The sequence below is a fragment of the Hibiscus syriacus genome, unplaced genomic scaffold (genome assembly GCF_006381635.1).
Source record: "Hibiscus syriacus cultivar Baekdansim isolate YM2019G1 unplaced genomic scaffold, ASM638163v2 tig00117005_pilon, whole genome shotgun sequence".
NCBI lineage: Eukaryota > Viridiplantae > Streptophyta > Magnoliopsida > Malvales > Malvaceae > Hibiscus > Hibiscus syriacus.
In genome coordinates, this window is record NW_024063519.1 from 2,225,145 (window position 1) to 2,238,929 (window position 13,785).

Here is a 13,785-nt window from a genome sequence, read left to right on the forward strand (position 1 = left end):
TTTGTAATCTCTGATGCTCGAACCCGAGAGCTTCAGAGATAACAATCATCTCCTTAACCATTGAGTAGTTTGATTTGTGCAACTCAAACAATAAAATTAAACATTATCTAACCAACAGGACAACATAAATGAAATGAACCTTAACACACCAATATTAATACCAAAACTGTGTTTGATATAAAGTACTTTCGAGATATACGTTTGATGTAAAGAACTTTTTAATTATGTAAAATATTTGAGTGTTGCTTTTCGAGATATAATGGTGATGTTTTCATAAAAAGGCCCCTCGTACAAATTAGTAACTTGAGCTGGGTTTGTGCGCAAGATACCAAGTGCAGTTTTATTAGCAGTAAGTCGTATTGCACTTACGGTCGCCAATGATCAATCTGCTTTGATTGTTTGGCTGCTTACATTAATTGCTTTTGTCATCCCAAAGTCGAAACGAAACTAGTAGTTGGCCTTTGGCCACGTGAAATACCAACATCACCAACCAAAGCCAAAACCAAACTAGTAGCTTGGCCACGTGAAATTCCGATATCTTCACTTCTCCCAGCAATTTATTTGAAGTAAGATTAATACGCACTTGGAACGATAAAATAATTTCAACCTTCTCCTATAAGTTTTCTTTCCGAATGCCGTTAGCTAGAATTTTTTTAGACGAATGAATGTGGCACATGGGATTATGCGGTCATAGAGCATAAAACTATCTGCAATTTAGCAATTTAAGAGAGGATCGAAAGTTTGTCCAACCATTGAAAATTACATATATGATCTAGCCATACAACCTATCCTACTTTATTTGTTTAATGAACCATATAAATACGGTGGTGAATTATGCAATATAGGGGTGGGGGTTGGCGTGAATTTTGTTTTTTGTTTTATATAGTTGTTGGCACATTAAAGCTCTTCTATCAAGCTTTTGGTTTGCCTTTCCTTTTCTAGTACTTCCTTTTTATATGTAATTTGATTCTCAATAACTTGATTATATTAAAATTTTGTCATGAACTTATAGCCTGCAAATTTGATTAAATTACTGTTGTCACTGTTTAGTTTTAGCAAGAATAAATTATATTATTGACATCTTTCAAAGAACTGTTTCTTTGATGTAAGGTTTTCAAATAATAGTTTTTATAAATTTATTGAGTTGTTTTAGTCACGTTATTCTTTCTAAAGAAATAAATGTGTTTGTAAAATACATGCGGGGACATTATTAATTGGCTATATATATTTATTGTGGAATAAGTCATGCTCGTGTTAGTATTCAATTAGAAAGAGATAATAAACCCCAACACTAACTACCCAACAAACAGAAAATGGAAGACCAAGAACAAACAATCTAAAAAGTAATGGAAACTTTTAAAACTATGGCTAAAAGAAAGAGTAATCTGGTTTATGCATTAAAACACACACACACAACCGATGACTGACCAAAGCCATCGCCGTCTCCTTGATATTGAAGAACTCGTACAAGCGACCGGGTAAAAGGAGGCAAGAGGAAAATGTTGTGAGAAAAAGACTTACATTTTGAAGTTTTATTGAAAATATTTATGGTGCATAAAACTACTAATGTATTGATATTCAAATCTCTCCTTCATTTGGGCAACACAAATACCTCCTCCAGTTGTTTTGCTCTTCCAAATTATAAGTCAATCTGATGACATTATCTTTTCAATTTTTTTAACCAATAAATATTCAAAAATCATATATATATATATATATATATAATTTATTTTATTACCTATAATTATTTAATTTATTAAACTAATTTTCTGAATCCGTGAAATCTTTATTGAAGTTTTTAGAAGCCTGGAAACCCTGCCCTTAAATAAGCATATTAGTATTTTCTTTGCTAACAATGGCCTTTTAAATAAGGCCTGTCAAAGAAACCAGGGGGCAAAAGCCCAACTTATTTTCATAAATTATATGAAACACACGCTAGAGAATCATTCTTTTTTATTTTTATAAATGGATTGAGAAATTATCAAGTATAGTAGTAATTATCATTATTAATAGAATAAAAATTAAATTAATAATACATAAATTTTTAATCTTTTTTGTAGAATTAAATTTCTCTCTATCACCCGCACGTGGTGTAATATTCTTTTATTCTCACAAGAATGAATGGTGAGGATAAATTATATAGTTGGTCATTCAATTATAATTTCTTTTTCTTTTGGTTATTAAAATAAAATAAACATGATAGATCAGAAAAGAATGCTAAAAAAGCATACATAGGAGTTGAGAGTAGTGGTGTAGTAGTTTGGTGAAGTTTTGTGACATGGGTTTGAATCTTAGGTCCTCTAATACGAACTTCGAGTAATATAATCTAAGTTTAGGGTTTTTTTGGTGGCTAAAATGAAAATTTTGACTTTAGGAATATTGGGGGTGGATTATTTTATAACTCTAGAATTTTGAAGAAATGCTTGCTAATGTCTTTTCCAAGTCGAGTAGCCGACGATGGAATGGAAGATCCGAAAGGAGGATACTTTTCTAAGTTATACCCTTTTATCGTTTTATTTTTAAAGCATGGGTATTAAGATTCAATTGTGGTATATGATTAAAAAAAACAAACACCAATAATGGAAACTTTGACTGCATGCTGAGTTTGAAGACTATAAATCACGAGATATATCCAAGTTGCAGATGAACATACTCAATTACAGTCATCAATACTTAATACTATTTCGATGAAGAAGAAGAGAGTTGCCTTGTTTGCTTCCTTGCTCCTGTTTCTTACGTTGCATGCTTGTTTCTCCGATGTTCAGTCTAATTCTACTGCAGAAGCACTGGCGCTCCTCAACTGGAAAGCCAGCCTTCATTCCCTCACAAACCCTTCTGTTTTGCCTTCATGGACGGTCTCTTCCGGAAGTGAATTAGCAAATCCATGCCGTTGGTTTGGAATCCATTGCAAGGGCCACAGCGTTTTCAGAATCAATCTTACGAGCTATGGTGTAGTAGGCGACTTCCGTGCATTTCCCTTCTCGTCATTGCCTAATCTTGAAGAGTTAGACCTTAGCATCAATGGATTTTTCCGCGCAATCCGCCTCAAATCAATCAACTCTCTAAACTCACCTACCTTGATTTGTCATACAATGATCTGTCTGGTGAAATCCCTCATCAAATTGGTCAGCTCATTCATCTCAAGATTCTTCATCTTGTTCAAAACCAGTTTAATGGCTCCATTCCTGAAGAAATAAGTCAGCTAGAGTCCCTCCAAGGGCTTGCCTTGCAAAATAATTATCTAAATGGTCCCATCCCTTCTTCTTTGGTCAATCTGACCAACCTGTCCTACTTGTATATGTCAAATAATTCCCTTACTGGTAACATTCCTTCGGAAATGGAAACCTTAGCAGCTTGCAGGAACTTTATATTGACACCAACCAAGTCACAGGTCCCATCCCTTCCGGTCGCTCTACTCTACTCTATCTCCGGGCATATGAAACGATGACTGATTTTAGTAATTTATAGAAACAATCTATCTGGTTTCATCCCGGGTTCACTTGGGAACTTAACAAGTCTGATCATTCTCCAACTTTATGAAAGTAAACTTTTTGGCCACATTCCTCAAGAGTTAGGAAACTTGCAGTCATTGGTTTTCCTAGAGTTGAGTCAAACCAACTCAATGGTTCTGTCCCATCTTCACTTGCTAATTTGAGCAACTTGCAAACTTTGTTCCTCCGAGAAAACCGGCTTTCCGGTCCCATACCACGAGAAATAGGGAACTTCATGAATATGTGGATGTTGGAACTCGATACAAACCGATTCAGCGGGGAGCTGCCACAAAATGTTTGCAGAGGTGGAGCACTGGAAAATTTCACAGCCAATGACAATCATTTCAGGGGTCCAATACCCAAAGACTTGAAAAATTGCAGCAGCCTTAAAAGATTGCGCCTTGAAAGAAACAGGCTGACCGGAAATATATTAGAAGATTTTGGAGTGTATCGTAACTTGGACTTCATAGGCCTTAGTGACAATCACTTTTTATGGTGAAATTTCACCTAAGTGGGCATTGTGCAATAATTTAAGCGCCTTATTGATTGCTGGGAACAACATCACTGGCAGAATACCACCTGAGCTTGGAGACTTAGTTCAGCTTCAAGCACTAGATCTTTCTTCAAATCATTTAGTTGGGGAGATTCCAAAGGAGCTGACAAAACTGACTTCTTTGTCAAGGCTTATTTGTCTGGAAATCAACTCTCTGGTGGTATACCACTGGAAGTTGGATCTTTCTCCAAACTCGAGTACCTCGATTTGTCAGGAAACAGATTGAGTCAGTCCATCCCTGAGACAATAGGGGTTATGTTGAAACTGTACTACTTGAATTTGAGTAGTAACAATTTCAGCCAGAGAATTCCAACTCAACTAGGCGAGTTAACTCAATTGAATGATTTAGATCTGAGTCATAACAGGCTTTCAGTGGATATTCCAACACAATTCCAATCTTTGCAGAGTTTGTCAAGGTTGAATCTCTCTTATAATAACCTCTCTGGTAGCATCACTATTTTTTATGAGCTCCGAGGCTTGGTCTATGCTGGCGTAGCTCATAATAAATTGCAGGGTCCAGTTCCTGATGTTCCCGCATTTCAAAATGCTTCAATACAAGCATTAGAAGGAAACGAGGGCTTGTGTGGCAATATTAGTGCGTTGAAACCTTGCAATCTTTCCAGAAAAGGGCACCGCAAGTTACTCTACGCAATCATTGTTCCGCTGTTAGGAGCTGCTATCCTTTCAATTGTCTTTCTGGCTTTGTTTTTTGGCTTCAAAAGACGGAGAAATGATGCGGTAGTAGTAAGGAAAGCGGCATGAATAATGCAAATATCTTTGCAATATCATCCTTTGATGGAAAAATGTTGTATTCTGAGATAAAAGATGCAACCAGAAACTTTAGTTCTCAGTGTTGCATCGGACAGGGAGGATACGAAAATGTATACCGAGTAGAGCTGTCATCAGGTGACATTGTAGCTGTGAAGAAAGCCCATGCACTGCATTCTGATGAAGTTAGAACTGCAAAAGAATTCCAAAATGAAGTAATGGCGCTCATTGACATTCGGCATCAATCAAAATATAGTGAAATTTTACGGGTTTTGTTGGTCTCATGGGCACTCATTCTTGGTTTACAAATACCTTGAAAAGGGTAGTTTGGCTGTCAATCTAAGCAATGAACAAGCAGCAAAAGAGTTGGATTGAGATAAAAGGGTGAATATAATAAAAGGGGTTGCTCATGCCTTGTCTTACTTGCACCATGATTGCTCACCATCGATTGTTCATCGGGACCTTTCCAGCCACAATATTTTGCTCAACTTGGAATTCGATGCTCACATTTCGGATTTTGGCACAGCTAAACTTCTCAATCCAGACTCATCTAATTGGACCGATCTTGTTGGAACGTACGGATATGTCGCACCAGGTCTTTTAGTTCACAGAAATCTTGTGGCATGAAAGGTAGATCATCATTATACAATTGATTATAATCTTTTTTTTTCTCTTCCTTTTGCAGAGCTTGCTTACACAATGAAGGTTACAGAAAAATGTTACGTTTATAGTTTCGGATTATTGATTATTAAAGTTATCATGGGATCATATCCTGGTGATTTGATATCCACGCTACCATCTTCATCTCTTGAAATATGGCTTCTGTTGAACGATGTTTTGGATCGAAGGACTTTACCTCCACCACCAGACGTTCAGGACCAACTGATATCCGTGATGAAGATAGCTTTTATGTGCTTGGCAGACAATCCACATTTTAGACCAACAATGTACTCTGTTTCTCAGCTGCTAGCCGATTGAAGCTGTTGAAAATTGAAGCAAAGCACCGAAAGTTTGGAATAAATAATTCCACCGAATGCACATGGTCAAAGTGGTAGGTTTTTTTGTTGAAAAAATGAAAGGGTAAAATTACAAACTTTAGTCATTGTAAATTAGGTTATTTACAAATTAGTCCTTAAGTTTCAACTATAAATACCCGAGCTCATTTAGCTTCAAAACCATCCCAAAGCATTCTAGCTTTCTTCCAATACTAGAGAGAATTTAGAAAGTTTCTTGAGAGTTGTTTTCTCCTTTTTATCAAGAGAGAATTATCATTGTTTTCTCCTTGGTAGATCGAGAGAGGTTGTAATTCCTATTTTCTTATAGTGAAATTCTTCTACCGTTGCCCGTGATTTTTACCCTATTTTATTTAGGGGTTTTCCACGTAAATTTTGTGTCTTCTTTATCTTCATTTTTTTTCTCAAATTATCAGTTGCATTTTTGCTCTATCCGATAGCCGTCTTCCGTAACAATTGGTATCAGAGCCAGATTAGAGTGTGTAATATCTGCTTATTGTCTTTGTGGTTGTCACCAAAAAGGTGGATCCTCCAACATAAGAAAGTAAGAAGTTATTACCCATTCTTTGAAGGTTCCAGAGAACTATTCACGATAATGAAATAGTGAGAGCTATCCGTAAACGAAGCAATGGTAACGAAATTTGATATTGAAAAGTTCAATGGGAGAAATTTCTCATTGTGGAAATTGAAGATGAAGGTCATCATGAGGAAAGACGGTTGTCTAGCAGCTATCAGCGAAAGGCCAGTAGGTTTCACAGACGACAATAAATGGATCGAAATGGACGGAAATGCTATGGCAAACTTTCATCTAGCATTAGCAGATGAAGTATTGTCAAGTATCGAGAAGAAGAAGACAGCTAAGGAGATATGTGATCATCTCACCAAACTGTACGAGGCCACATCGTTGCACAATAAAATTTTCCTTAAGAGAAAATTGTACACTCTCTGTATGCCAGAATCTACTTCAGTGACGGAGCACTTAAATACATTGAACACTTTATTTTCTCAGCTTACATCCTTAAGCTGTAAAATAGGAGAACAAGAACGTGATGAACTTCTACTTCAAAGTCTACCGGATTCGTATGATCAACTCATCATCAACTTGACAAACAGTAATGTCACCAGTCTAGTCTTCGATGACGTTGCAGCTACTATTCTACAAGAAGAAAATCGGTGCAAGAACAAGGAAGACAGACAAGTAAATCTGCAACAAGCAGAAGCATTGACAACGATGAGAGGGAGATCAACAGAACGTGGCCAAAGCAGCAGTCACAAACATGGTAGATCGAAGTCGAGAAGCAAGAAGAATTTAAAGTGTTACAACTGTGGAAAGAATGGTCACTTGAAGAAGGATTGTTGGAGTCTAAATAAAAACTCCAATCCACAAGCCAATACCGCAAACACTTCAGATGATGGAGATGCTTTATGCTGTGAAGCGTCAACCACCGTGGAAGGAAGAAAATGATTTGCAGATATATGGCTCATTGATTCGAGAGCAACATATCACATGACCTCAAGAAGAGAATGATTTCATCATTATGAACTTGTCTTAGGAGGATCTGTGTATAGTTGCAATGATCATGCCTTAGAGATCGTTGGCGTGGGAACCATCAAATTGAAGATGTATGATGGAACAATTAAAGTTGTTCGAGATGTACGGCACGTGAAATGCCTGAAGAAAAATTTATTATCCTACGGATTGTTGGATAATAATACAAGCAAGATTGAAATACGGAAAGGAATCATGAAGGTGTTCCGTGGAGCGCTTATGGTGTTGAAAGGTGAAAAGATAACAGCAAACTTGTACATGTTGAAGGGAGAAACTTTGCTAGAAGCAGAAGCCTCTGTTGCCTCATGTAGTTCAGATTATACAATACTATGGCATCAGAAACTTGGACACATGTCAGAACAAGGAATGAAAGTCCTTGTGGAGCAAAAGCTACTTCCAGGCTTAACAAAGGTATCACTTCATTTGTGTGAGCATTGCATAACAAGTAAGCAGCACCGGTTGAAATTCAACACATCAAATTCTAGAGGAAAAAGTGTTCTAGAATTGGTTCACTCTGATGTATGGCACGCACCGGTTACATCCCTTGGCGGAGCAAAATACTTTGTCTCATTTATTGATGACTACTCTAGGAGATGCTGGGTGTACCTTATTAAGAAGAAGTCAGATGTGTTTTCAACTTTCAAAACTTCAAAGCGTGGGTGGAACTTGATTCTGGAAATAAGATCAAGTGTTTCAGAACAGATAATAGAGGAGAATACACAACGAAGAATTTGATGACTTTTGCAGGAAAAAGGCATCAAAAGACAGTTAACAGTGGCGAACACTCCTCAACAAAATGGAGTGGCAGAGCGGATGAATAAAACCTTGTTAGAAAGAACAAGAGCAATGTTGAGGGATGCAGGCCTAGAAAATCATTCTGGGCAGAAGCAGTCAATACCGCCTGTTATTTGGTGAATTGCTGCAATAGAGCTGAAGACACCAATGGAGATGTGGACTGGAAAACCAGTTGATTATTCAAACCTCCATGTATTTGGAAGTATAGTGTACGTGATGTACAACTCCCAAGAAATTTCAAAGCTGGATCCAAAATCCAGGAAATGCAAATTCTTGGGGTATGCTGATGGAGTAAAGGGGTATCGCTTGTGGGATCCCACTTCCCGTAAAGTGATCATCAGCAAGGATGTTATCTTTGTAGAAGATAAGCTACAAAGAAAAGAAGATGATGATAGCGCTAAAAAGTCAGAGACTACACAGATACATGTGGAAAATGAGGTTGAACAAGGAGATTATTCTGAAGCAGAACCAGCACAAGATGAACAAGAACCAGAGAATTCTGAAGCTCCAACAACTCGTCAATCAGATCGTGTGAGAAGACGTACCAATTAGCACTCATATTATGTTATAAGGTAATATTGCATACTGTCTTTTAACAGAGGACGGTGAGCCATCAACATACCAGGAGGCAATAAACAACTCAGATGCTTCACTGTGGATGATGGCAATGCAAGAAGAAATCGAAGCCCTTCATAAAAATAATACATGGGACCTTGTGCCACTACCACAAGGAAGGAAGTCAATTGGTAACAAATGGGTTTTCAAAATCAAGCGAAATGGTGACAATCAAGTTGAGAGGTATCGTGCAAGACTGGTGGTCAAAGGATATGCTCAAAAAGAAGGTATTGATTTCAATGAAATATTTTCTCCTGTGGTTCGACTAACAACAGTTCGAGTATTTTTGGCAATATGTGTTACATTAGACTTACATTTAGAGCAGCTAGATGTTAAAACAGCTTTTCTTCATGGAAATCTTGAAGAAGAAATTTATATGCTCCAGCCTGAAGGTTTTGAAGAAAAAGAAAAGAAGAACTTGGTTTGCAGGTTGAACAAATCTCTGTACGGTCTAAAGCAGGCACCGAGGTGTTGGTATAAGAGATTTGATTCCTTCATTATGTGCATTGGATACAACAAACTTAGTGCTGACCCTTGTGCTTATTTCAAGAGGTCGGGTGATAACGATTTTGTTATATTGTTGTTGTATGTGGATGACATGTTGGTTGCAGGACCCAACAAAGATCATATTGAAGAATTGAAGGCACAACTGGCTAGGGAATTTGAAATGAAGGACTTGGGATCGGCAAACAAGATTCTAGGGATGCAAATTCACCGAGACAGAAGTAATAGGAAGATTTGGCTTTCACAAAAGAATTATTTGAAGAAGATCTTGTCACGATTCAGCATGCAAGATTGTAAGCCAATTTCTACCCCTCTTCCTATTAGCTTCAAATTATCCTCCAGTATGAGTCCTAACAGTGAAGAAGAGAGGATGGAGATGTCTCGAGTGTCGTATGCATCGCACAAGCAGTGGGAGTGGTTAGTCGATATATGGCGAATCCAGGCAAAGAGCATTGGAATACAATAAAGAGGATCCTGAGATATATCAAAGGGACCTCAAATATTGCATTATATTACGGAGGATAAAACTTATTAATCAATAGGTATGTAGATTCTGACTATGCAGGGGATTTGGATAAAATCAAATCTACTACAGGATATGTGTTCAAAGTTGCTGGTGGAGCTGTAAGCTGAGTTTCAAAATTGTAGTCAGTTGTGGCTACATCCACAACAAAAGCAGAATATGTAGCTGCTACACAAGCCAATAAAGAAGCAATTTGGTTGAAGATGCTATTGGAGGAGCTTGGGCACAATCAAGAGTATGTCTCTCTATTTTGTGACAGTCAAAATGCCTTGCATCTAGCAAGGAATCCAACATTTCATTCAAGAACAAAGCACATATGAGTTCAATATCATTTCATTCGTGAAAAGGTGGAAGAAGGAACGGTAGATATGCAGAAAATCCATACCAAAGGCAACATAGCAGATTTCATGACGAAGGCGATCAATACCGATAAATTTACTTGGTGTCGATCCTCCTGTGGCATGTTAGAAACGTAAGCAACATGATGGTACAAGGTAGAAAGAATAGTGTAAAGATATGATTGTTCCAATCAAATCTTCAAGTGGGAGATTGTTGAAAATTGAAGCAAAGCACCGAAAGTTTGGAATAAATAATTCCACCGAATGCACATGGTCAAAGTGGTAGGTTTTTTGTTGAAAAAATGAAAGGGTAAAATTACAAACTTTAGTCATTGTAAATTAGGGTATTTATAAATTAGTCCTTAAGTTTCAACTATAAATACTCGAGCTCATTTAGCTTCAAAATCATCCTAAAGCATTCTAGCTTTCTTCCAATACTAGAGAGAATTTAGAGAGTTTCTTGAGAGTTGTTTTCTCCTTTTTATCAAGAGAGAATTATCATTGTTTTCTCTTTGGTATATCGAGAGAGGTTGTAATTCCTATTTTCTTATAGTGAAATTCTTCTACCGTTGCCCGTGGTTTTTACCCTATTTTATTTAGGGGTTTTTCACGTAAATTTTGTATCTTCTTTATCTTTATTTTTATTTTCTTAAATTATCAGTTGCATTTTTGCTCTATCGGATAGTCGTATTCCGCAACAGAAGCAATTCCTCCCAAGGGTCTTAGATTGAATTGCAGACCACCATATACGCTGTTTCTAAGCTGAATATTTTAATGTTGTGTCATTCCTTATATACAAGTAGATTAGCAAGAATAACTTGCCCAGGTTTTCATGTACTCATGTTTCTAGGTTTCACTTTCTGACAAGTGTAACACATGTTTGCATTTGTTATACAGCTTTCTATTGGTGAGACCATTCACTACTTTACGACTAATCTTTAATGAAAATGTACACTAGACAGATCAGGAAAATATTGTTAGGTGTTAGGGTTGGAATTCAAAAAAAATCATTTCCTAAAATTAATTGCGTAAATCAAGTAGATTGAATGTTAATCGGATTACGTAAAGCACTGTGACCTGAACCCATTATATATATGTAAGCATTTGAGTGTGAATCCATAAAGCAGTAACAATGCTTAAAACAACAATAGTGATTAAAGGGGAAGCCAAAAGGCTCTGCCTTTCCAAAAGATTAATAACACTACTGCCTGAATTATTAGTATTGTAATCATTCATTCCCTTTGAAGAAACAGAGTGAGTAGCAGCCACATCATCTTAATCTTACCCCCAAAAATATCAACAAGCATTGTCATTGAGATTCACGTGGGTCCAAATTATTGGTCAGGTTTGACCCCGATGACCTACACTGACAGTGACGGGTAGCAACGTGATAAGCTTCGTCGACGTGGGAAAAGTGGAATTTTACTTGAGACGCCGCATATGCCGACAGACACATCTTCCTTAAAACCCGCTACGCTGTCCTTAAATTGATATCACCTTCTTGCTTTCGTTTCTCAACAGATTCAACAAGTAGAGGAAGAAAACAAACAATGGCGACTCTTACAGTTCCCTCGGCTATTCCTTCAGTGTCTGAAGACTGTGAGCAACTAAGAAAAGCCTTTTCAGGTCTCTCCTCTTTTAGCTTATTCTATCTCCCCTTTTTTATCGTATGTTTAATCTTACTATGTTTGATCTGATCATCTCAATACAATATATACTAGGATCTATCATGATTGACCCTTTTCTGAATTTATTCTGTTTCGGTGGGGGTGATCTCGCTTTAACCTGCCGAGATCTATGTAGATTGTGTTGAAATACTGATAAATATGGCGATCATCCAATGATGAGGCCCGATCTCGGTTAAGCAAGTTGCTTGATTTATGATCTGCCCGATACTGGCTTAGTTGTTTGATGATCTGATTATATGTTTTCTTGGGTTTCTGATCAGTTTGATGATCTGGTGGTATGATTTTTTCGTCTTTTAAACTATGCATCCGACCATAAATTTGTTCTGGTGCTTAGATAAAAATAAAAAATAAAAGACTTTGAACTGACCTAGGTTTGATCTCTAAGTTTTTAGGTGTCAGTCCATCATGTAGTTTCTCTAGACATCAATGTATGGTTTGATTGCAGGATGGGGAACCAACGAGGACTTGATCATAGATATATTGGGTCACAGAAATGCCGAGCAACGGAATTTGATCCGAAAATTTTATGCTGAAACCTATGGAGAAGATCTCCTCAAATCACTGGACAAGGAACTCACAAGTGACTTTGAGGTAAGTCTGCAAAAGCAGTTGCTTTTTTTCAGTGGTAGGCAATATTCTACGCATGCTTATCTTATATAACGGAAGTGGTGGCTTTCTGAGTTCTTATCTAACAGAGGCTGGTTACGCTTTGGACTCTTGATCCCGCTGAACGCGATGCACACTTGGCTAATGAAGCCACCAAGAGGTGGACTTCCAGCAATCAGGTCCTTATGGAAATAGCCTGCACAAGGTCTGCCAACCAACTCCTTCACGCAAGGCAGGCTTATCATGCTCGATATAAGAAATCGCTTGAAGAGGATGTTGCTCATCACATCTGGTGATTTCCGTAAGGTATATTAGATGGACGCTTAAGTTCTGTCAAAACATAACGAAGCCTTGTTTATTATGTTAGTGGATCAATGAAGTTTTTATTGCTTGTTCTTTGTTGTGAATGGCTCTGCTTATGTAAGCGTCTTTACTCCTTTCAGCTTCTCGTACCTCTTGTGAGTGCATACAGATATGAGGGGGATGAAGTGAACATGAGTTTGGCAAAAACTGAGGCCAAGTTTCTCCATGAGAAAATTTCAGAGAAAGCTTACAGTGATGACGATGTCGTCAGAGTTTTGGGGACGAGAAGCAAGGCCCAGATCAATGCAACCTTGAACTACTACAAAAATGCACACGGAAAAGATATAATTGAGGTATACCAAATTTGATTGTTTGTGGGTGTTCTTTCAGAGCCCCTCATCTTTTTGTACGTATGGTATTTCAAGATATTTTTGCACATGTTATATTCCCCCTGATAGGCTTTCCTTGGTCTTTGACTCACCTATTTACAGGACTTGGAGGATGATCCTAAGGATGATTTCCTTGCACTACTAAGGTCCACAGTGAAGTGCCTTGTCTACCCAGAAAAGTATTTTGAAGAGGTTCTTCGTTCAGCAATTAACAAACGAGGAACAGATGAAGGTGCTCTTACAAGAGTTGTTTCCACAAGGGCTGAGTTCGACTTAAAGATAATAGCAGATGAGTACCAGCGAAGGAACAGTGTCCCGCTGACTCGTGCCATTACCAAGGACACTCGTGGAGACTATGAAAAAATGCTTCTGGTACTTGCAGGACATGATGAGGCTTGAATCTGATATCAGGATATAATTCTGTTGAATAAAAGAGTTGTGATGATCAAACTCTTGTGGTTTAGTGGTGGCTGTATTTCATCTTTCTTTGTGCTACTGTGAGTTTTATGCTATTTGAGATTCTAAGTCTACCTAAAAATGATGTTCGAGTATGTTTTGCAGTTAATAAAAGATTCACTTTCATGGTTGTTGATCCTTTCAAATATCAAGCAGAAGCTGGTATTTAGAAAATAAAATTCCTGGATCTTGTG

At 37.5% G+C, this 13,785-nt stretch overlaps 2 protein-coding genes across 2 annotated transcripts; both read left to right on the forward strand.

Moving 5' to 3' along the window:
• Positions 1 to 2,687: 2,687 nt before the first annotated feature.
• On the forward strand, positions 2,688 to 4,806 carry LOC120195058 (MDIS1-interacting receptor like kinase 2-like). The gene is made up of 4 exons (XM_039197184.1): positions 2,688 to 3,125; positions 3,170 to 3,432; positions 3,570 to 3,986; positions 4,128 to 4,806. The coding sequence occupies exons 1-4, from the start codon at positions 2,688 to 2,690 to the stop codon at positions 4,804 to 4,806; spliced, it is 1,797 nt and encodes a 598-aa protein (XP_039053115.1).
• Positions 4,807 to 11,622: 6,816 nt separating this feature from the next.
• LOC120194907 (annexin D1-like) lies at positions 11,623 to 13,721 on the forward strand. Its single transcript, XM_039197080.1, is given in 6 exon segments — positions 11,623 to 11,775; positions 12,283 to 12,428; positions 12,533 to 12,729; positions 12,731 to 12,749; positions 12,887 to 13,099; positions 13,238 to 13,721. Coding segments are annotated over 6 exon segments (948 nt in total). The 5' UTR covers positions 11,623 to 11,699; the 3' UTR covers positions 13,535 to 13,721.
• The last annotated feature ends 64 nt before the right edge of the window (positions 13,722 to 13,785 follow it).